This window comes from Natrix helvetica (genome assembly GCF_964273705.1).
Source record: "Natrix helvetica genome assembly, chromosome: 1".
Lineage (NCBI taxonomy): Eukaryota > Metazoa > Chordata > Lepidosauria > Squamata > Natricidae > Natrix > Natrix helvetica.
The window spans coordinates 298,532,411-298,557,324 of record NC_138548.1 but is presented as its reverse complement, the minus strand read 5'-3'; the positions used below and the strand labels follow the sequence as shown (position 1 = coordinate 298,557,324).

Sequence of the window (24,914 nt, the reverse complement as noted above, 5' to 3'; positions counted from 1 at the left end):
GTAATTTTTTCCTGTAGAGGTGCCTTACTCTGTTTTCCCATGTTTAGTTTCCGGTGATGTAACATTCTGCAAAATGTTCTGTCCAATAGCTGTTCCCTGCCGAACCTATCCAAACCATCCCACATCAAACAAAGGAACTCCTGTATATATTTAAATCCCCGAGGGGCTTCCCTGAACAAAACTAACAATTCTGAACAGTTCTCTCTTTTTGTAACATCTCAGTGCTTTCACATTTACATTGGTTAAAAATGAAGAAATTCTTGTTTACAACGATGTTTTTCTCAAAAATGAATCACACGGATTTAATTCCACCGAGCAGAAAAAGCTTAAATTGATACAATCTGAAATGCCGGTACCCAGAACTAAGAGTCATCACAACACAAGTTGCTTTAACAGTTTATATTACGTGCATCATATGAAAGTAGAACTCATCTTTAAAAAAGTGTACATCAGTATATCTTCCCCTTCTGCCACTGCATATTTGTAGTTGAATAAGAAAGGATTGTCATAGGTACTGACAGTGGAAATAAAGACAGAAGGAATACCTTTCTTATTCAGAAAAATTAACTCCTGTGAAAGATGTGCATTAAACATTTAATTTGGATATGTAATAAAAGTGTTCAGCATTTTAAAGAATGGAATGTAGAAAGACAGTAATAACAGCAAATGCAAGCTATACTGTCTCATAGGTCATCTTCAAACCATTGTTACTTAGGTAGTGCTGGAAAAGTGCAAGGTTCAGTCATGACACTAACTAATGCCAATTCTTTTAGTTCAACTGACAGTAGATTTCATAACTTTTATTTAAAAATCCCATATGTATGTCAAAGTCTTATAATAAATCAAAAACAATAGAAATAAAAACTTAAGACATGACGAGGCATCTGAACCAGCATTGCAAGAATCCCTTCAATTTGATACTTGAAACCCAGTTAAATAAGTTACAAAAAACAGCTTTCCGGGAAAGAAAAAGTTTAACGTAGTTTGTGTATCTTGCTAATTGATAGAGGTCACTATGGTGGTCAGAGATCTGTCCGCGAACTGGCTGCTTTTGGTGCATATTTAGGCATCAGTTCATTGATTTTACGAATGTAATCTGATTTTTCTGCACAGCCCTTGCATGTTTCACCCCAGTCGTCTAGAATTTTTTTCAATTCTTTGACTCTCAGTTTCTTCAGGTCTACAGTACTCAGGTCAATCTGTTTATCTGTGAAAAAGAAGTACATATTAATATTTGATGCATTAACTGTCCAAGTATTAGATGATTAATTTATATAATCTGTATCCTGATGCCAATCATTATTCAGCACTTGATCTTACATAGTTTATAAGGAACTATTTCCAGTTAATGGTAAGACAATGATGAAAGTTATTTCCCAAATTTGTCCATTATTTCCCCCCTTTTTGTATCTTTTGTTGAAAAAAAAAGATATACTTACTGGAGATTATAAAAGTATATTGTTATTGTTACTATGCTCAGCTTCTACTGGCTAAATATATGGGTTTCTTTAAAAAACAAAAAATTACTTCAAGTCAACTTTAATGAAGAATGCAAGTTTTCATAACTCAAATCTATATACCATATTTTTCAGAGTATAAGACGCACCAAGGTTTTGAAGAGGCAAATTAAAAAAAGGTTTTGCACTCTGCAAACCTCCCCAAAACGGCTCATTTTTCACAAAAATGGGCCCATTTCCCCCCCCAAAAAAGGGCAGCTTGTAAAGTGCTCCTGGGGGGTTAGGTGTGGGCCAAAAACGGCCCATTTTATGTAAAAAAAAAAGGCATGGATAGCCTTTAGGAGGTTTATAGAGTGCGGGGGGGGGGGGGGGCAAAATTGATTTCTGCCCTCCCCAGCCACCAGGAGCACTCTGAAAGCCTCCTAAAAGCTATGCATGGCCATTTTGGTGAAAATGCTGTATTCAGTGTATAAGATGCACCCAGATTTTCAGCCTCTTTTTTGAGGGGAAAAGGTGTGTCTTGTACTCCAAAAAATATGGTAGGTACTCCTCAACTTACAATTCATTTAGTGACCATTCAAAGTTACAACAGCACTGAAAAAAGTGGCTGTCGACCATTTTTCACACTTACAACAATTGCAGTATTACCATAGTCAAAATTTGGATGCTTGGCAACTGGTTCATATTTATGACGGTTGCAGTGTCCAGGGTAATGTGATAAATATGTGATATATGATTTTCTGACAAGCAAAGTCAATGGGGAAGCCAGATTCACTTAATTTACTAACTTTAGCAACTGCACTTAGCAACAGAAATTTTGGGCTTAATTGTAATCATAAGGCAAGGACTACTTGTACTAGATTTGGGCTCAAAATAAATTGTTAATGTGTTTAGTAGATTTCTAGTATTGTAAAAATTGCTCTTTAGGAGCATTCAAACCTGCAACTAATACAGAATGTGGCAGCACGGGCAGTTATACACGCTCCTAAATCAGCACACATTATACCTCTGCTCTACAAGCTGCATTGGTTGCTAGTATGTTTCCAAGTTCAATTCAAGGTGGTGGTAATGACCTATCAAGGCCTACACTGCATGGGGTTAACTAAGGCCCTGTCACTGCCTAATTATATCCACCATCCTATTGGGACCAACAGGAGTGGCATTTTATGGATCCTGCCTACAAAAGAGTGTCATCTCCCTGGATCAAGGAAGAAAGCATTTTCTGCCATGGGGCTCACTCTATGGAACATCATTCCCCTGAAACTCAGATTGGTCCAAACCGTCTGGCTTTTAGGAGGGCCCTGAAGTCTATTGCTGTGCTTGGGTGTCTGGCAATGGTGGAGGGCTTTTATAATGGCTTGTTGAGCTTATGTAAAGATGGTTCTGCTACTGATCATCATAATTGTTTTTGTTTTGGAATTATTACTGATGGTTTTACATGTTTGTATACTGTTTTAGCTTGCTTTTAATGGACTGCTGTTGTTAACCTGATGTAAGCTGCTCAGACTCATTTCAGATGAGATGGGTGGCCATACACATAAAACATATTATTACTATTATTTCCAAACATTACCAATTTGGTAATGAAAGAAGTGTATCTTTTAGCTGATAAACAAAGAATTGTTGTATTTACTTGGAATATATTCTATTCAATGAGGCTTATTCTCAGTATTTTTTCTATTATCTTTATCCTACAATATTTTCAATGTTTAAACTAGATCTTTTTCCTTCTCTGACAGTACAATCACTTCAAGTGATCCAATAAAGCAAAATACTGGAATAGTGATGACAGAAAAATAGATATTCTTCAGAGTTCATTACCACAAAATATTATAGCTTAAGGAGGAAACAAATTCATGAAGGATAAAAAATAATTCTATGTCGTCTCCAAATCACTGCATATATTTTGAACATTTCTGTGACACTATTACTACATTAGTATAATTATTACTAATACTGCTCTGTGCATGTCTGCATTTGGACTCTGTTGTGAATAACAAGTAATACATAAATATACAAGTAGTCTCCTTTGAATCGAGTTCCGCTCCAGATGTTATGGCTTTTTATTTGGTTAACAACAGTATGTAAATGATTAGTACTGCAACCTTTGGGGATGATTTCTTAGCTTCACAGTTTACCCTACAATCCTGGGAGTTCTTGCGGTCTTCCAAATATTAAGCAAGCCTAATCCTATTTAATTTTTTCAGCATCAGCTAAATTCATCTAGCTATGACGCACTGCTGTGATTTACAAATATAGTGAAGTATCCTTTAGTCTATGAATCTTAACTGTTGAAAGAAAATGTTGTATTTGGAGGGTTTTTAATGCAATCCAGCATTTCTGTAATGTTATCATTTATTCCATAACCAACATTTATCTGTACTCACCATATTTCAGTTCACAGATCTGACTATCTTTCTTTTTCAGCTTCTCACAAATCTTCTCAACAGGGATATGATGACTTAGAGGTTTTGATACCTCATTAGTTATTTTGGTGGCTGCATCACTGGTTGCTCCAATGTAATAACACTAGAAGGAAAACAGCGAAAGGAATCAGGACATTTAAAAAAAGAATCAGGCATCTTTTGAGCATCTATAAAATTTATCAGAAGCATAGATAAAACTCAAAAGTAATTCTGCCTTTGTTTTCAGATAGAACACTTCAGCACTGTCTGCTTCTTCCTTTTATTGAAAGCAACTAAAGACTAGGAAGACCCTTGTTTCATTATAAAATATTATAGTGATATTGTTACTTAGTTTTATTTAGTTACTTATTACCACTGTTAACCTTTTAAAATAAATATTAACAGTAACATTTTTTTGAAGCTAAGATTAAAAGAAAACTAGGATGACCTAGTGGCTAGTTTAAGATTATGTGCAATGTGGGAATTCTGCATTCGTTTTTTCCTAAGTTAACAACCCTTGCTTTGGTACCTAAAGTAAATAAGAACATCTGAATGTAATCAATCCCTTGTTTTCAATAATTAATAGAGAATTCAGAAGTGATATTGTTAAATGAAAAGGGGATGTGAGCATTACTTGTAGTAGCTAGTTTTCTCAAAATAAATTAAGCCATTTCAAATCAGCTAACTCCAAGAATACTTCTGGAAACATTGCTCATAAGAACCCAGTTGTAATTTTTCTCAGGAATGTTTTCCATAATTTAGGTGGGTGTGCCAGGTCAACTTCTTTTCTAGAGAAATTACAATCACACATGCTCCATAGATCAAGTAAAATTGATCATTATCCACTGCTTGCATTTTCTAGGGTGGATTTCTTTTTCTTGTATTACTCGGTTCCTGTTGAATTTGCTACTTCCTAATTTGTTACCTAGCCTAATTCAAAGTGCTAACTAAACCATAAAAAGATCTAGGGGTAGAGACTCTCCCATGATGCCAGGCTTTAACCCCTCAGTGTGGAGGACATACCATATTATATATGCTGTTAGTTGGTCCACCTCTATGGCAATGCCTGGGTTCAGGATCAGCGTAATCTGGCTGAACTGATTCATAATGCTATTTCAATGCATACAAAACTATCTTCTGAGCAATGCCAACCTTACTGTCTTTTTAAAAAGAGTTGGATTTTTTACAATTGAAAATGTTAAATCTTAAACAACACTGCTTGTGTGAAGCTTCCACTATAAATAAGTCAAATATCCTTTTCCCATTGGTTCTCAGTAGCAAACTTACTAAACTAATTTTTGTCTTATAAGCAATATAATATTTCCACCAACTTCACACTGCTTAAAATATGACTAATTGACTGAAAACTCAAAATGTATTATTAATGCTTACAAAACGGTTTTCTTTGCCTTTTGCCTCTTTACAGAATTTCAAAAGTTCTTTTTCAATACTGTTTGGTGTGAACTCAACATTCTTCTCTTGTAGAACTTGATAGAAGGTTCTCAGGAATGACACACACACTGTGAAGGGGAAAAAAGAGAATGGTAACTTTATTAAGAATTTAAAGGGTTTAAACAAAAATGAAAAAGAACATTAATGCAGAAAATAAGCTACTGGGGGAAAAAGAAAAACATTCAGATGATGTATTAGTGTAGCAAAAAGCAGTGGGATAATGGCAAGTGCTATAAGCAATAAACATTGCTGCAGCACTCCAGCCTTACTCCATGACATCAAGTATTTTAGTACTTGACTGCATTTGCTCATCTGTAAGCCTTGTTGTTTTTCAAAAAGGAAAAACAAGGCAGTAGGCAAAGTAATGCTTCTTTAAACAGAATGAAGAATGGTACATAAAATGCTATCCTGTGAAAAAAAATAAGATATTTTGTTCATTGTAACTTCGTTAAGTTTATGACATTGTTTTTAAGCCACATAATATCTATTTATATAATCAAAGTTTTCATTTTAAACTTATATTTGGATAGCAGAAGTCTTTTTAGTTTTTCAGATTTGGAAACCAAATGAACAACAATGCTCATTTTCTCACATTATAAAGATAGGAAACTTTTAGAGAAAAATAAAATATTTGTATTTCAGTCAGCATCTTCCATTTCCAGAGTGTTCAACTTTCCAGAAGCAAAGGGAGGAAACAGTGTGTCCTTTGAAAGAGAAGTGATATACGATACCACTAGAAACCATTGTCAGAAATCCCAAATGTGTTCTGATTTACTGCAGTATCAGTGTAGATGTAACACATTAAGCAAACAGTTAACAAAATGTAGTTATTTTTATAATGCTTAAATAAACTACCGAAAAAGCTGTGACTAATTTTAATTCAGGTTTGATCATGGAACAAAGTTAGTGTAAATAAAAGTGACTGACCAACCCCGTGTTCACATAGCAAGTGTAAGACAATATAGAACCAGGAAACCCAGGACGTTCACTTTATCACACCTGATTTAATTTATTCTGAGTTATTCAATAACTCAGAGCAGTTCAGACAGGGATCCCCATAACGGGAGGCCGTTTTGGTTTTGAGTATATGAATAGCCCCAAATCACTCATGAAGTTTCGAAAGTTAAGAGTGGGCTTGAACTTGGGTTTCCTGGCTCCTAGTCCTATACTATGCAGTACAGAATACACCCCCCCCAAAAAGGGAAATACTCTTCAAGCTAGTAATCACTTACAAAAAAAGGACAAAGAAGATCCAGGACTGTCCCTTGCACTATAGTGATTGACACAGCAGGTACATATCCTAGTCGCTTTAAATCCCAAACTCAAGATTAGAGGAAAGTTAGTTGCACTGATGTCTCTTTACGATCTCTAAACGCTTTTCGACTCGTAGAAATGCTGCCTAAGAACTTAACGTTTTCCAGAAACCCTAAACTCCTCTCTCTCCCTGCCTCAGTCCTGAGAGCAGCCCCCTCCCCGAGCCGGGGCCTTCGAGATCAGTGGCTCTGTAATGGCCCACAGCCCTAAATCGCGGCCTTTCCCACTTTGTGAAGGGGTTTCAGGAGGCCACTTCGCAAAGCCGGCTTCCTTCCTTCCAACGGGACCAGGGACTCCAAGCAGCGGGCCTCACCCTGTCGCCGGAAGATTATCATTTTCAAGAAATTCCAGATTTATACTTTGGGCAGAGTCTCTAAGCTCCACGACAATCCCTCGAGGTAGCTCACATCCCTCCCGCTGATGGAAGATGAAGCCCATGGGAGGTGGGAAAGCTCTGCCCGGAGCCACCCTCGCTCCAATGGGAGCGGAGGCCGGTAGGCTGAGGCGCTTTCGGCTCGCTTCTGCCCTTCCCGCTCCAGCCAGCGGAGCCCCGGTAGTCCCGCGATCTCCACGGCTGGCTGTTGCCGCCTCGCAAGACTCTCGCTCGGCGAAGCCAAACTCACCTTCGCAGTCTCCCTCGCGCAGAGCGTGGCTGTCTCCGGGGAGCAGGATCAAGGCCAGCGCCGCCCAGAGCCCGTTAGCCGCCCGCATCCTCCTTCCACCGAGCCCGACTCGACCGCTCACTCGGCTCACACTCAGCCCCTTCACAGCCGGCACCTTGACGACGCACTTGCCGCCCACTCGGAACCTCATTGGCTGCTTCCCCCTCTTTCCGTTCTACATTAGAGGCTTTCGTTGGACCATTCTATAACAAGCCTCCACGCTGCTTCTCTTGGTTGGCCGAGCCGTTTTCAAGACGGGCGAGTTGGCGGCCGCCGATTGGACGAGCTTTTCCGAAGGAAGACGAGAGGTGCGCATGTGCCGCTAGGCCGTAACCAATGGCGGATCTCTGGCGGCGGGGAAGGCTGTCGCGGCAAGCGAAGGATTCGGGAATCCCAGCCCGCGAACGTCCGGGGCGGCGTTCTCGCGCGTGGCGCTCCTGTAGGGGCAGCTCCGCAAAGCCAACGCGGAGTAAGGAATCCCCTTTTCTGTCGCCCACTCTGGAGTTGCAGCCCCGGACGGTGACACACACACCCCCTCCGAGTGTGGGAGCCCTACATGTGAAGGAAGGGCCGCTCTACTGCTCTCATCAAGCAGCCTCGTTGCAAGTGGACCGCCTTAGACGGTCTTAGGCCTTCCAGTCCCATAACGCCGCCGGTCACAGCACGGGGAGGGTGCCGCTTTCAGGAAGGCTCCTTGGTGTTAACGGGTTTAATAGGTGCATGGATGCTGCTCGGAGCCAGGAAAGTGGGCCGCCGGGGGTATATCTCACCGGCATTGGTTGAGTGCCGCCTGCTTCTAGTCTGGCATCTGAAATAAAAAGAGCCAATCTGAGTCAGGGCACCGCGGCCGGAAGCTTTAGTCCTCCGATCTTTCGGACTCGTGCTGGAACTTCGGGGGAGAGAGAGAGAGACGTTCCCTGAGGATGGGCTCCACGATTCCGAAAGGTCGGAGGACTAAAGCTTCTGGCCCCGGTGACTGACCCAGATTGTATCCTGGAACAATATGATGGGACACGTATATTTATTTGCCTTCATTCGTGCAATTAAAAAAAAAAACACGGAAGAACCATTCTAGCTTCCCCAGTGGTCAAGCATTGCTGACAACACCGTTCTCCACTGGATGAAAATAACGCAGGAGCAAGGCTATGCTTTAAAAAAAAACCCATAAAACTGGGCCTCAGACAGCTGTTCATTTGTCTGCCTTGAGAAAGCTTCCTCCAGTGAAATCATTGTAACATGTATGGTAAAAAGCCAAAACTAGGATGAAATAAATTTTATTGAAATATGCAGAAATCGATGATGATCAGGTAAAAACAGTGACTTCAGATTTTTCAATTTTTAATAGAGAAAAGGAGTTCCAGAATTTCTATTTTTCTGCATCTGCTATTCAGTAGTAGTACATTAATGTTTCATTTTATTGTAGCAGAGTGTTTTGTTTTTTATATACCAAAATGGAATTATTCTTGCATTTTTAGCGGCTATGCACTCTTTCAGGCACTTGTTTCTTTTTTATCCTCTTTTTGTTCTATAGTACTGGTTACCGATAAAAAAAAAACCTCTAATTTTTATAGTGATTTTGGGAATCAACTCTTAATATTCCAGAATAATGCCAAATCATTGAACATTTTAAAATATTTTATATATATTTATTTCTTGCTCCTCCTTCCTTTCCTTTTCCTCTTCCTCCTCCTTTTTCATTGTTGGCCAAAACAGGTCATTATTGGTACAAGTTTCTGGTAGTAGCTGATATATCAGTAGGTGGACCAGGCTCTGCATTCCTCCACATTCACATATTGTGCTGTTATCCGCTAAGAGCCTCCACTTGAGCATATTGGTTTCACATTAGGCAACTCTCAACCTATTCTGGGTTCCAAGAAGTATAAGTCAAATCCTTCAGCCATATCCTATTCCTTGCTCGATGGTCTCCTTCCTCCATCTTTTAATTTGCTTTTATTCTTGTGTACTCTCAAGAATGTTTGTTGTTGCTATAAAGCTTTTCCTAGATCTGAGTCGGTGGGGTGTGGGGCATATATCCATTCAGAAGATGTCAATCATTCTCTTGCTTAGTTCTCTCGGCATCTGCTGCTACCTCTCCTGATCTTAGGTGGAGCAATACCAACAAGAGGATATATTTTCTCAATTGGTGTAGGCTTGAGACAACCTGTCAGTAAATGTACTGCTTCATTGATGGCAACATCAACTTGTTTTTCATGTGCAGAGTGCCACCCTGAAGCACATACTCTGCTGCAGAGATGCTCAAGGCCAAAGCTGATGTGCACAATGTTGAGCTCCCCATCTGTAATTTAAAAGGTAAAGGTTCCCCTCTCACATAACTGCTAGTTGTTCCCGACTCTAGGGGGCGGTGCTCATCTCCGTTTCAAAGCTGAAGAGCCAGCACTGTCTGAAGACATCTCCGTGTCATGTGGCCGGCATGATTCAATGCCGAAAGTGCATGGAACACTGTTACCTTCCCACCAAAGGTGGTTCCTATTTTTCTACTTGCATTTTTAACTTGCTTTCGAACTGCTAGATTGACAAACTGGGACAAGTAATGGGAGCTCACTCTATTACGCAGCACTAGGGATTCCAACTGCCGACCTTTCTGATCAACAAGCTCAGCGTTTTACCCACTGAGCCACTGCGTCCCTGCCCGTTTGTAGTTTATCAATGTCCTAATTATGTTGTTCCTTGAGCTGACTAGCCTTAATAGGCAATGCTGTTTAAGAGAGTGCATCTATAGAGGGTCATGCCAAGATACCTGGGTGTTGGACAGTGTTGTAGTCAGTTCCCTTGCCACATAACATCCAACTCTTCCCTTTCCCAGTTTGAAAGCACATACTTGGTTCTTATTTGGGTTGGGCTTTAAATAGTTAATAATGTAATAACCTAATTCTTTAAGTGCTACTGTAAGTTTCCCAGCTATCCCCCTCATCAAAAGTTTATTCTTATGTGGCTACTGTGGTTTCATTTGCATAGATGAATAGATGTGTGTTGTCAGGGACAAGTTGATCAGTCGTATATGTTAAACAATGTTGGAGACAATATACTTTCTTGTGGCAGCCCTTTCTTCTGTATCCTCCATCTACTGTACTTACCATTCTTACCATTCAGTGTCACAGTTGTGAAGGAAGCTGCCAATGACCCTGGTAAATTTATTATCTCTGGTGATAATCAACTTGAGTAGCAATATCCTATGGTTAAGAGGGCAGTGGTGGGATTCAACATTTTTTACAACTGGTTCTGTGGGCATGGCATGGCAGGGGAAGGATACTGTAAAATCCCCATACTCTCCGGATTAGCTGGGACTCGGGAGGCAGAGAATAGATGGGGGTGGGGTCAGTAAGAGGTATTTACTGGTTCTCCAAACTACTCAAAATTTCCACTACCAGTTCTCCAGAACTGGTCAGAACCTGCTGAATACCACCTCTGCTACAGGATAATGTGCTGTAGTTAAATCAATGAAAACTACTCCAGTAATTAGCTTTCTTTTGAAAGCATCCTAAATATGTTGTATGAAGATTTAGGATTTGGCCACAACAACCTTGTCCAAGGTCTAAAAACGGCTTTCTCCCTTATGATCTTTGCATCGATGAATTTTGAGATATGGTTGAGAAACATCCATATCCATTCCAGTGCCTTGTGGAGATGGCAGAGAAGTGATACTGGTTGGTAATTTTTTGGATCCTCTAGGTCTTTGCTGGGTTTCAGTAAGGGAGAAACTCTAGCCTGTCTCCACAATTTCACTATCTTAAACCTGACTATACAGTTCATCAAGAATATTTGTAGCTCAGGGTTGAAATGAGGGGTCCTTGGTGCTCTGAGCTTGCTTGGGTTTTTTTTTTTTTTTTTGCAGATGTTTCATTACTATAACTAGTGCTGTTTACTGATAGTTTATATTCTGGTGTCTTGCCTGTCTCTGTGGGTGGGGCTGCTCTTAAGGATTCTCAATAGGGGGAGATAGCATCCATGCATGGGTTGACACTGTCCGTGCTCTGATTGGACTGAGTCTGATTACTAATTAACCACTATATAACCCGCCTCCATGAGTGGTACCACCCAGTTTGCAGATTCAGTTCACTCTGGGACAGTCGTGTTATCCTTCGTATCTTCTACCTGATTTGATGACTATTCTCATAACTTCAGCTATATCGATTCACAACACTGAGCTCGCTGTATTTCCCTGCTCCTAATGCTTGGTCTCCCGACCCTAGAACCAAAGGGCTGCTGCCCGCAGGCCACACACCTCCCCCCTGCGCACCTCAGAGAGCTCTCAACTCACCTGAGCTTTTAAACGGCATGCCGGAGCAGCAGAGAAAGGCGAACAGCCCGGACTATCGGCCTTTTGACCTGTTGAGTTCTTGACAACGGCGCAGGCAGGGGGAGAGTCTGGGACACCACACAGCGGCTGGGCAGCGCCCAAATTAGCGGAACAACCCTGAAGGTTTGTACGAAGCCGCCCTTGCATTTAAAGCAGTAGTGTGACAAAGGCAGGCGCCGCGGAAATCGCGGGGAGGCTTGGCAAGCCGCAAATTGCAGGGACAAGCGTGCAGCTCTCTCAAAGGCCTAGCGCCGCGCCAAGGAGTCTGGGCCCAACTAGAAAAAGGCGCGAACGCCATCTTGGATAGGGACGGAGCCCAGGGTGTTAACGAATGGCCACAGATGCCATTTTGGGCCATTTTACCTCACCCTAGTAACATGGCTGACGGCACCATGCCTGAGTCCTCTAGCGCTGACAGAGAGGTCGCAGAGACAGAGCCTGGACTCCTGGCTATGACGGACTCCTTTCCCCCACTGGGCCAGCCTCAGCACAGGCTAAACCCTCCCACAAAAGCTTATCTTCTGATAGCAAGAACTCAAAGGCCAAAAAGACATCCAAGATCTCTTCCAAAAGTAAGCACTTGGATTCATCGGGTTCCTCCCAACACCGATCTGACAAGGAGATGCGGGCACCGCCACAACCAAGCCCATTGCCCCCATTGCAACTTGTTTTGGCTCAGGGCCCGTTTAGCCAGATGTTACCAAATAACAAATAGGGGTTTGGGGGGTCCACTGGATCTCATTGCCAAAGCAGGAACATGGAGGCTACCTTCACCCAGACTGCTGCTGGGCTCCGTCCAAGGGAGCCCCCCTTACCTCTCCTGTCTTCCCCTACTGCCATGCATACCATGCCTCCTAATTGCGAGGACATTATAGCGGAAGCTATAAAACGGGATTGCAGCTGGCTTAAAGGAAAAAGTTTCGGGTTCACAAACTGCGATCCCTCAGGGTGCACCCCGAGCAGGGGGGCTCCCAATCCTTACAGATCCATCTCAGCCATCTGAACCTGACCGCTGCCCCTCCCCCGCCTCAGAAGAGGGCGAGATCACGGATGTCAACCTGTCTGACGAGGAGGGGCCCGTTACCGATAAACCCTCCTACATGTGCCTATTTCCGTCTAACTTATTCACACCTTTACTATGCAAGGCCAAAGCGGCCTCTGAGCTGGGAACTCAAGCAGTGAAGGAACCCCCATCTCAGCCCCAGTCAACCAGTGTTTGGTTTACTGAACACAAGATGGAGACCGACACCATTCCGGCTCCGCAACTGTTTGTTGACACTATTCAGCATCAGTGGTCCACACCTACGTCGAGACCAGCCCCGTCAACCAACGATAAACGTTTCTATAATGTTGCAGACGACGTCAACAAGGTGCTGTTATAGCTAACGATTGACCCACCCATCGCAGCCCTATACACTAACACCACAATGCCGGGGGCACAGGAGGGCATCCTCAAACCAGAGGATAAACAGGCTGACCAAGTCATCCAGCAAGGCCACCAGGCAGCCACTTGGGCGGTGCGGGCCTCAACAGCGGTGTCCTTCTCCCGCTCCAGCCTTAGCTGGCTACAACAGTTACAGGGGCGGATCCCAGTCAAGGATTCAAGGGCCCATCAGGACTTGAATAAAATTATAGCTGCTGTACAGTTCATCGTGGACGCCAGTTCGAGCGCCATCCAGTTCGCCTCCAGGGCAATGGCGTCGTTGGTGGCATCGCACAGGCTTTTGTGGCTGCGACAGTGGCAGACGGAGGTCAAACATAAATGGCGCTTGGCATCTAAGACATACACGAGGGGGGCGCTCTTTGGAGATTCACTCACTCCCCTGTTGATTGAGGGTAAGGATAAGTGCAAAATCCTCCCCTCCAATCCCAAGAAGGGGTTCGCACACCCGGCTCCTTACCCTAGAAGGCAACCCTTTCGTAATCAAGAGTATGGGGGACCCAACTGGCAACAGGAGTACTCTCCCTTGGGGTATCGCTCACAGGGGGGTTCTTTCAGCAGTCTCGGCAACAACAGTATCGGCAGCAGAGGGGTAACCAATCTAAGCGCCCCTTTCGGGGAAGTGGTAACCGATACTACTGCAGACCTTAATCCTTCTCAGGAACAGTTCCCCTTTGGAGGCAGGTTGCGTTTTTTTGCTGACCAATGGGAGACCACAACTACTGATGCTTGGGTTAGGGCCACGGTCAGGTTCGGTCTGGCCTTGGAGTTGTTTCCACGCCCCCAAAGTTCTTTCTTCGTTGCCCAGTTTCTAACAACCCCCAGAGGAGGTCCCTTATGCAGTCCGCTATACAGCATTTGCTTGAGATTAGAGCTATACAGGAGGTGCCGGCCGCTCAAGCCGGCTGTGGTTTCTATTCTGTTCTATTTGTGATACCTAAGGCCTCTGGAGGGTGGAGGGCCATCCTTGATTTGAAACGATTACACTAGTTTGTCAAGTAGAGACGTTTTAAGATGCATTCCTTGATCACTATCCTGGAAGGTATTCACGAAAGTGATTTTCTAACCTTGACTGACCTCACGGAGGCATACCTACACGTGCCTATCTAGAGGGAATATCGCCAGTTCTTGCGTTTTTGTTACATGTCACATCACTAGGCATTACCCTTTGGCCTTTCTTCCGTACCCTGGGTTTTTACCAAGGCCTTGGTGGGCCATCTACATTCGATCCCTGTCAGGGTACAACTCTATCTGGTGATATATTGGTTTAATCAAGTTCCAGGGACAGGGCTGTGGAAGACCTTCACCTCAAATTAGGTGTCTTGAGGGAGCATGGGTTCTCCATCAATGAAGCCAAAAGCCATTTTACACCCACAACTAGTATTTTACATTTGGGTACTTGGATAGATACAGAGGCAGGTCAGGTTTTCCTTTCTGGGGACCGACTGAACAGCCTTAGACATATTGTGACAGAGGTGTTACACAGTCACAGGGTGTCCCTGGCGCCTCTATCCAAATTGTTGGGGAAAATGGTTTCTACTATTTCCATCGTGCCCTGGGCTAGGTTACACACAAGGGAGTTGCAATGGTTCCTTCTCCCCTACCAGAAGTCCAATTGCAGGGTCTCCTTCACCAAGGTAACATTACCCAGAGAGGTTTGCCAATCTCTCAGCTGGTGGAGGTCACTAGCCATAGAGAAGGGGTGCCATTTTAGGGTGGGCAATAGGGTGACAGTTACCACAGATGCCAGTCTGTATGGTTGGGGGGCCCATATGGGGACACAAAAGGCACAGGGCCAATGGTCAAGAGAAGAGGCGGAGAAAAGCATTAACTGGTTGGAACTACAGGCCATAAGATTAGCCCTATTGAGTTTTCAGGATTCCGTCTCTGGACAACATGTACTTGTTCTAACTGATAATATGGAGGCCAAAGCCCACATTAACAGACGGGGGTACTAGATCAGGTGATCTCATGACAGAAGCGAATGTCTTGTTTTCCTGCACAGAGGAGAATCTCTGGTCCATCTCCGCAGAGCATATCTCGGGCATCACTAACATCACTGCTGATTAGCTTAGTAGAATTAGGGTTGACCAAGCCGAATGGCATCTGCACCCTTATCTTTTTCAGGAAATAATGCAGTGTTTCGGGCTCCCGATCGTCGACCTATTTGCTACTGCGGACAACGCCCAGCTGCCGAGGTTTTTCACACGGTTCAACACACCGGGAGCGGAAGCAGTGGATGCTCTTCGCTGCCCCTGGCCCAGGGGTCTGCTTTATGCATTCCCCCTGATTCCTCATCTCCCCAGGGTCATCCGCAGGATCATCGGCGTGGGAGCAGAGATCTTCCTTCTGGCGCCTCACTGGCCACGCCGCCCCTGGTTCGCCGCCCTGTGGTCGATGTCGGTGGAGAGACCTTGGAGAATTCCGCCAGACAGGATTGTCCACCCAGGGATCTTTGGAACATCCGGACCCTCAGTGGCTGCAACTGACCGTATGGCGGTTGAGCAGCTGCGCTGAGGGACGGCAATCTCTCGGACAGGGTCATTTCCACCATACAAGCCTCTAGGAGAGCGCCTATGGTCAGCATTTATAATGCCACCTGGAAAAAAAATTCCCGCTGGTACGTAATACAAGCGTATCTCTTCAGTTCAATCTACCATCCCTCAGGTTCTGGAATTTCTACAGGACAGTTTGGAGAGGGGGTTGTCTCCCAACAATCTTAGGAGACAGGTAGCCGCCCTTAGTAGCGTACTTACCTGGGGTGGGAGTCAGTCATTAGCACATCATCCCAACTTCCAGTTTTTTTTGAAGGGGGCGGTTAATCTAAAGCTCCCAGCGGTGCATAGATACCCAACCTGGGATCAGGCCAAGGTCCTGGAGGCCCTGATTGATCCACCATTTGGGCCACTCCAGGAAGTGTCCTTACAATTACTTACCTGAAAGGTACCATTCCTGGTGGCCGTGACGTCAGCGAGGCGTATATCCGAACTGCATGCCTTGTCTGTGCGGTTCCATGAGGATCGGCTGGTCCTCAGACTGGACCTTTATACCAAAGGTGGGTTCCTGGTTTCACCGCACGCAGGAAATGGTGTTGCCAAATTTTTGTCCCTCACCCAGTCATGATTTGGAACATCGTTGGCACAAGTTAGATGTGCGTTGGGCGATAGGAGTTTACATTGATCGCACGGCAGGTCACAGACACTCAGAGGCCCTTTTTATTTCGTTCCAGTCATCTTCCCTTGGGCAAAGGGTCTCAATAGCGACCATTGGACGGTGGGTCAGGCGTTGCATTGCAGCAGCATGAGTCGCGCCAGGAACTGAGGCCGGCAGGTATGACGGTCCACTCTACAAGGAGCGCTGCCACAATGATGGCATAGGCAACGCAGGCTTCTCTGGAGATTTGTAGAGCGGCTACGTGGGCTTCCCCGTCTCCTTTCATATACAATTACAAACTTGACAAGTTCACATCAGCTGATGCTGCTTTCGGAAGGAGAGTGCTGCAGGCTGTTCGGTCGTTTGTGTCAGTTTCGGAACAGTCTATTGCCCACCCTTGAGGGTTATACGGCTTGGGTATGTCCCATGCATGGATACTATCTCCACCCTTATTGAGAAAGGGCATTGGTATCTTACCTGATATGCTTCTTCTAAAAAGGTGGAGATAGCATCCAGCCCCAACCCTTCTTTTGACTGTTCTTTGTCTTTACGGGACTGTTTTCTTCGTTCTAATTTCAGATGTTTGTATTGATCTTTTGATGATGGTCTTTTTCTTGGAATCACTAAACTTGAAATTTGTTAGGATAACACGTGGTGTCTGTATTTTTTTCTGTTTGCTGGAAAACTGGGTGGTACCACTCATGGAGGCGGGTTATGTAGTGGTTAATTAAGTAGCAATCAGACTCAGCCCAATCAGAGCAAGGACAGTGTCAACCCATGCATGGATGCTATCTCCACCTTATTAGAAGAGGCGTATCAGATAAGATACCAACACCCTTTCTTTCTCTGGGCTGTTTACTGATGGCTCTTTGGCAGTTTCTTGATTGGGGTATTGCTTACTTGATTGTTGGTTTGAAGTTGACCTTGGAGTTAATCTATGCTGATCTGAGTGCTGATTACTGATGGAGAGGTGCTGGAATCTTTTTCTCTTTTGGGCTGGTTGATTAATATATAAAGAATACAAAGAGTATTCTTTAGTTTTCTGAATACATACAGAGTATGGTGTGATATACTTGGCCATCTAAATAAATATTTCATCACTAATTCAGAAAATATATTTTCTCAATGCTTTTTAATATCAGTATTAATCTTTAATTCCACATCACAGCAGTTGAGTGGGGAAAGAAAATTTCCAAAACAAAACATCAGATATTTACACCTAAAATTCACATCACTTATTTGTTGATTCTGGAAACATGCTATCACAATATATACAACCAAGTATCTTTAGGATTCTGGTACATTTTTTCCTTTAGTTTGTTTTCCTTACAATTAATACAGGTTTTTTGAACAAGAATACACAAAAAGAGAACTGGTTTAATTAATGTTTGTGTGTGTGTGTGTGTGAGTGTTTAAATAAGATTGGCATAGGTTAAAAAACACATTTACAGGGCAGAATACCAGACATCACAATCTATACATTTTTTGCTCAATTTCCTGTACAACTACACAGCATTCATGTGAGATATCTACATAAAACATAATACAGAGAAAATTAAGCAAATTATACTTCCTCTCTAAAGTTCCTGCAGTCTCTTTATTCCTCATATAGAAAAGTATTTAGTCCCCATTGACAGTAAAATGAGGACAAGGGTGGGATGGGGAGTCAAAATGATTATGGGGATATTTCCTGGGAGGATTTGTTTTTCTATAATAACAAAATTTAACTATATTCTTTATTACTAATACATGATGGAATGAATTCATTTCATTTTCCAACCACTAATGTCTTTGAACTTTCACTTCCAGAAAACATATTTTGGAGCACTTTATACCTTTTTCAAGGCAGCATGATTGTGCTATTTTTATGTCCAAAAATATAAAAAAGAGTATTTTCCATTAGCTACCTGCGTCCAAAAAAAAGAGATGCTTTTTACAGAAAGTCACTTTAACACATAGATTCCATGCAATAGTGCTTATTTGGTAATCTGAAAAATTAATAAGCAACTTTAGTAATACAGCATAGGGTATCTAATAAAGAGCCTGACATCTACCCATATATACAGGTAGTCCTCGACCTACAATTCATTTAGTGACAAGTTAAAAGTTACGTCACTGAAAAAACTGAGTTATGAAAGTTTTTCACATTTCAATCACGGTATCCGCATGGTCACATGATTAAAATTCAGATGCTTTGCAACTGGTTCATATTTATGATGATTGCAGTGTCCTGGGGTCATGTGATCACCTTTTGCGATCTTCTGACAAGCAAAGTCAAATGGGGAAACCAGTTTCACTTAACAACCATGTTACTTAATTTAGTAACTGCAGTGATTCACAACTGTGACAAGAAAAGTCTCAAATGGGGCAAAACTCATTTAACAAGTGTTTCCCTTAGTAATAGAAATGTTGGCTCAATTTTGATCATAAGTTGAGGACTACCTGTATTTTGTGATGTTCCAGTTCCAAATTATACAATGCTTAGTTTCACATTTATCTTTTAAAATATACTGGAAATCTGATTTTATACTTTGCACACAGATATATACACAATGTTTCCCTTAAAAAGCTATCACAAACTTGCGTGGACACGCACCAACATCATAAAAGAAACTGAAAAATAATGGATCCTGAAAATTCTTATTAATATATCAAAATGGGCTTTACTCCACAGAACTTGGTGATTATGATAAATACGAATGTACTTGGTCCTTGAAACCCTATTTAACATCTACATGAAACCTCTGGGTGAGGTCATCTGTTGGCATTAAATCAAGTATTATCAGTATGCTGAAGATACTCAGTTATACCTCTCTGTTCCAGGCCATCCAATTGATACTGTTGAGGTAGTCTGCCAGTACCTAGATGCTGGGAGAGTCTGGTGGAGAAGTACAGGTTTTTTTCTCAACTGATGAGATTGGCTATCTGTGTCTTTTAAAGACCCCTGAATATAGTGATCTTCCCTTCTTAATTCTAGAAGTTGTGCCAGTTCCTAGATTGGGAAGCAGTGCCCGATTTTCCTTTCTTCTGGTCAATCATATCTAGATCTTGGAGATTTCCTGGACAAGTCCCTGAAGTTGCCGAGTTTTTTAAGTAATGGTTTGCAATTGCCTTTCGTAGGCTGAGAGAAATGATTGGGCCAAGGCTACCCAGTTGGCTTTGGGCCCAAGGTGGAACTAGAACGCAAGTCTCCTGGTTTCTAGCCTAATTTTTTCACTACACCAAATTGGCGCTCAACCACCCCCACCCCAACCCATTTAGACTTATAGCAACATGTTGTATATGAGGCCGCCCTTTAACAGCGTTTGCAAGCTCCAACTGGCCCACGGTACAGTTGTGGACACAATACAGTATGCTGCTATATAAACTTCACTGACTTGTGTCTGGGGGAGGTGCTGGTAGTGTAGCCTCGACTGATTTGTATGTTATATTTTTATCTTTTGTTGTCACCCAGAGTTCCATTAGTAGATGGTCAGCTATATAAATTTATAAAATATATCTAAAAAACTCCAAGCTAAATAAAAAGAAAATATATATATAGTTAACATCCAGAATTCAATCCTCCAACCATTACTTACTATAGAATAAGACTCAATGAATTTAAAGAAGTATTTTATTTAGACATGCTTGGGAGTATGCTGACGCTCTCTTCAAACTTCAAAAAGATTATATGCTTTAAGAATCCTGCTGGAGTTTTGGATGAGTGAAATTTAGGATGCCTGGATGTTTGATGTTCTAAAATTTGAAACTTATATTTTCTACTGTGCTTTTGTAGATGGGGGCACCAATGGGAAAATGCTGCTAATGGGACTAAAGTTAAGAAATGACTGTAAACAAAATAATTTTTCATGTCACTTCACTTAAGAAGTTAACGCATGTTTTGCACAGAAGAGACATTGAGGAAAGTAACTGAACAACTCCTCAACATTTGACCACAATTGGGAGATGATTAGGTGATGCAATCTTTAAGTGAGTCGCTCCTGCTTTCATTACCTTTTTTATCATGGTCTATTGCTAAACAGTGCAATCATTAAGTAAGTCGCAATTGATTTTACTATCTCTTTTTTTTGCTGCATTTATTAAGTGAAACCCTATCTTCCCCCATTGATTTTGCATGTGGAAAACTCCTGGGAAGATCACAAATCATGAACATGTGACACTGAGATGCTGCAACCATTGTAAATACAGGCCAGGTGCCAGGCACCCAATTTTGATCATATGACCGTGGGGGTGCTGTAAGTGCAAAGACCAATTAATAGTCAGTTTTTTCAGCACTGTCAAAACTTCAAGTGGTTGTTAAACAAATGGTTGTAAGTCGAGGACTACTTGTACTTCCATGAAAAGCAATTTCAGCCATGGGAAGCTGTGGACACTGTACCCTTGGTTTTTAGATTTGTTCTCCCCCCACCTTACAAATAATAATTCACTGATTAAAGAAATGAAGATTTTAAATTTGTTTTTTACCTATATTCTATTTAACATTTCACGAGCAGACCTTCACTCATACACTGGCTATTCTTTTTTTTATATATATACTGAAGTCTGCTTCAAAGAAGAGTAAATTTTGAGAGTATAAAGGGCACAAGAAGGAGAATCCATTCTACCAATGTTGTATGTTCTATTAATGAATAGATATCTTAATTACTGACTTTTGTGGGAGAAATACAGAGTAAACCCATGTAGTGAATAGGATCCTAAAGTATTAAGTGACTCATAATTTAGTTCGGACTCTTGTGGTAAGCCATCAACTTACACATTTTTCACAACGTGCTTGTGAAAAATGTAAAAATAAATGGAATGTTTTCCTTTTCAGAGACTGGGCAAAAAACAAAAACAAATTTGGATCGTAAAGCTTTTCCCTTTATATTTTCCATTTTAAGAACCTGGAATGAATTATAAGAAAATGAAGCATTGATTAAAATTCTTCAATTATCAATATAAAACTATTTTGCATTATAAGTTTTCCATATTGCTTAATGTGTATTCGTTTAATATATTTTCATACACTTTTCCAAGTTTAGTTACGCTATCAACTACTGCATAATATATGGCACCATGTATCATGATTCCTTTGGTGAAAATGTATAATGGTAACATGTAAAATTAATTGGTGGAACTAGTTCTTTAATACGAATTAAGTAGCTCCTTTCTCTGTATGCCAATGTCTTTCAATCAGTCACAATTTTAATACCTCTATCTTAAACCCACTGGAACAGGTTTTAATTTTTTTTGGTGATCTGAAAGTCTGAGGAACATGATACAAGACATTTGAGGCAAAGATTAAGTACGCACTCAGATATTCCTTTTATTTTATTCTAGACCAGATTCCCAGCTGCTGACTCATAGTTATTCCTTTGCCAATCCTGAATTGGCTTTTGGCAACACCATTTTATAAGAATAAAAGAATGCTGGGGCCAAAAGCTTCTTTAGGCACAGCTGGCCAAAAATGGGCTACAGGTTGTTTGAATAACACCATGATGAGAAAAGAAATTGAAATAAAAAGTCTAGCAAACTAGGAAATATGTAAAATAGGCAATAGCAAGCGAACATAAGTCAGATTGCTTCAGCATTCCTGAGGCAGCGCAAGGAGATCACCACAAGAGTTCATATGCCTCAAGCCTGAAAGATCCAGTTATCTTCAAAAGCAGAATTCACTGTACTTAAAACTTTAAACTGCACCTTCTGGCTTGACATTTCATGGAATCTCCAAATCCATTTAACACAACAAATAAATACATTCCTAGTGCAACTGCTTCGATTTGTGCACATCTTCAAAACAAGAGGAAAGCTTGAAAAAATCCCATGCTGCTTCCCCTTGTGTCATTCAATTCTTCCTGTTATCTGAAATTGTAGAAGGAATGTAGCATCCAGTGTGGGAAAAAGAACAAATCCCAAACCACTAAAAACCTGGAAAGTATAAAATTAAATAAAAAGGAAAGCAGCAGTTTTTTTACATGCTGGCTCAGTCTCTGATTCCAGTCAATCTCACAGAGCAGAAGAAAAACAATCAACTTCTCCTCTGCTTTTTCACTGTTCTGGTTCTAAAACCTGGAATGATCGTACAAACTATGCTCTGACAATTTTGCCTACTGCTCGCTGATGCCATGCTCCCATGCCACCCTTGCCTGCTCCTCTTTTGCACCAGTAGCTGGTTGGGCAATTTTGCGATGCAGTGCTCGATATTTTTCGTCCTCTTCCAGGATAATTCCCTCTTCATTTGGGTGACGGGAATGATAAGGTTTAGGGGGTAAAGCTGGAGGGTCCATAGTGTCCTGAGGAATGACTCCAGACGGAGCAGAGTGGCTTCGGCATGGCTGAGTTTTGAGAGTTTCTAAAACATCAGGTTCTGAGACACTGTACCTGACAGGGAGATAGGGCGTCTCTAAGTCTTCATCAGTGTTCCATGTCTGGCTCGGGACAGAATCCATGGTGTCTGTTCGAGGAGGGGGCTCAGACGAATGGCCAAAATTACTTTCACTTAGTGAGGAAACACCACTGCTAGCACTACCAGAAAGAGTGGAATTGCTTCCATCCAGGCCAGACTGGGGACTTGTGGGGGATGCAGGTATCGGATGAAGAGGAGACTAAGTGGAAACGCAAAGCAAAAGAGACAGGCATGCATATATTAGAACATATAAAGAGTTTCATGTAGTTCTATGTTGAATGCTTCATATTTGCAATAGATTAAAGAATATTATTCCTATTTTCATCTCATTTTATGGTAGTGATATCCTTGATTTTCATCTCAATTAATCCTCCTCTAAGCTTCTAAAATGCTACATCTGTTTGTGATGGTAGCATTATCCATTCTGTATATATCTTTGGTGAACTGAAAAATCACAAAATGTCAACATTTTAATTAGGTAATATTGAATGAAAAGCACAATATCTACAGCTGAGCAATGTCTTTATAACTGGACCAAGCAAAATATCCAAAAAAAGCATGTGTGTTTTAGAATCTTACAGAATACTTTAGAACTGAATGGTTAAAAAGACTGAAAAGAGCCTTTCAATATTGTTTAAAGACCGAATGTAAATCTTCATTTGGACATCTAAATTCTTCATTGCTATAAATCTTACTTCTATATTGTATAGTTTGGCATGAAGCAACTTAATTTTAGTTAAATATGTACAATTTCTAAGCAAGACTGCTTTTTGTTTTTAAGGGTAATTTCTTGGTGAACTGGATGCAATCTGCATATAAAATAAAACATTCAGCTGTGATTCAAGTATGGAAAACCTCAAATCAATAGGCTGGGAAGGTGCTTTACGTTACATTACCATTTACATATATGAAAGATGGCAAAAACAGAACACACATTTTCCCCATTTTTTCATAGGCAATATAAAGATGATTCTAACTATCACCTACATAAATGCACTTAAGAAGAAAGTTTAAAATGGATTAAGGGGTTAGTTATATTTGAAACATTGGGATTTTTATTGAAGAGTTAAAAATAATTAAATACATAAAATAAGAGATTATTGGAAATTCAGACTGTTCAGTGTTCTAGTATAAAGACAATTGGATTTACAAAACATATCTGAGATAAATCATGTGTCCATACAGTAGAATTAGGGATCAAAGAATTAAGGATGAAATCAACGATTTAAGGCAAAACAAGGAATAAACTCTTTTTTACTTTCCTATTTGTACCTAATTAAATGGCTGTTAATAGAAAAAACAGACCATTGAAATAGACTATATTTCAATAGACTTGAAAAAGTCACACATTTCAAAAGAACTTTGAGAAATTGGGAAAGAATATTACAGCTATCATAACAGCCTCAATAACTGCTTATGTGAATGCATTATTTAAAAGAGATTTGAAACGAGTAGAGATGAAAAATAATATTTAAGAATTTATAAATAAGCTCAGTGGAGAGGTAATTTGAAGTGAAGTCAAGATGGGATTTTGGGGAAATAAACAAATTATGGAAAACAAAATAGAGATAATAAACAGTCTATTTTCTTTATAAGGACCTAATTAATTTATTTTAATCAATATGCTTGAATAACTGGAAATGAAAATATGTGCTAAGAAAAGGCTTGTTTGTCAGTGGTGTCTTAGATGTTTAGCCAAGTTTAGTATATATTTTGTATCATCTCCCTTGATTTTGAAAGCCCAGCTCTTCTGCAAAGATTCATTTTCCTTCCCTAGTACCTATTAAGCTAAGAGGAAACTTTAGACTCATCCTCTCACATGGGAGCATGAGCAAAACCTGGACATAATTTATATGAACTCATTCAAGGTGAACAGCTTATATAAAAGAACAAACAGGAATGTTATTTTTTTTCTTTTGAACATCCTAGCGACTTGCTTCACTTTTTAGCATTTTATTCTCAAATAACCCAAGAGACCCTTATACAGCTTACAGAGTTTATATGTTTCTCTTAGGGATACTGATTTTTGCTTTTAACCTCTCCAAAAACTGGGTATAATAGACGTATCTTAAAATTCTAATCTAAGCAATATTAGAATGATACTGGATAGAAGGTTCTGAAAAATGACAAAACATTTACCTTGCGCAGTGTTCGTGCAGGCAGTGCTGGGGGAGCGTCATTAAGATGATGGTGGAAGGCATCAAAGTGTAGTAAATAGTGGCCTTATAAGGGAAGTCAGATAGGGCAGAATCACGGACCTGTTCAAAGTTCTTAATTTGTGCAATACTAGTTAAAGCAAATGTTAATCCTGAGAGTTGAACACTCAT

At 41.2% G+C, this 24,914-nt stretch overlaps 2 protein-coding genes across 2 annotated transcripts in view; both read right to left on the bottom strand.

The window, feature by feature from the left end:
• Positions 1–785: 785 nt before the first annotated feature.
• Positions 786–7,456, bottom strand: MANF (mesencephalic astrocyte derived neurotrophic factor). The gene is made up of 4 exons (XM_081935884.1): positions 7,252–7,456; positions 5,255–5,382; positions 3,845–3,986; positions 786–1,207 (listed from the first exon to the last, which is right to left on the bottom strand). The coding sequence occupies exons 1-4, from the start codon at positions 7,439–7,441 to the stop codon at positions 1,023–1,025; spliced, it is 645 nt and encodes a 214-aa protein (XP_081792010.1). The 5' UTR covers positions 7,442–7,456; the 3' UTR covers positions 786–1,022.
• A 14,824-nt stretch (positions 7,457–22,280) lies between these two features.
• DOCK3 (dedicator of cytokinesis 3) overlaps positions 22,281–24,914 on the bottom strand; it is a 204,828-nt gene continuing 202,194 nt past the window's right edge. The window contains exons 54-55 of the mRNA XM_081936757.1: positions 24,727–24,809; positions 22,281–22,786 (exon numbers count right to left, since the gene is read on the bottom strand). Of these exons, the coding sequence (XP_081792883.1) occupies positions 22,289–22,786; positions 24,727–24,809 (581 nt within the window). The 3' untranslated portion in view covers positions 22,281–22,288. The remainder of the gene's footprint in view (positions 22,787–24,726; positions 24,810–24,914) is intronic.

Excerpts from the sequence above, each read along its gene's own strand:
- MANF (XM_081935884.1), bottom strand. The coding sequence starts at position 7,441 with ATGAGGTTCCGAGTGGGCGGCAAGTGCGTCGTCAAGGTGCCGGCTGTG. Across the intron at positions 5,383-7,251 it reads GCGCGAGGGAGACTGCGAAG|TGTGTGTGTCATTCCTGAGA; the intron begins GTGAGTTTGGCT and ends TCCCCTTCACAG. Across the intron at positions 3,987-5,254 it reads AAGGCAAAGAAAACCGTTTT|TGTTATTACATTGGAGCAAC; the intron begins GTAAGCATTAAT and ends TTTTCCTTCTAG.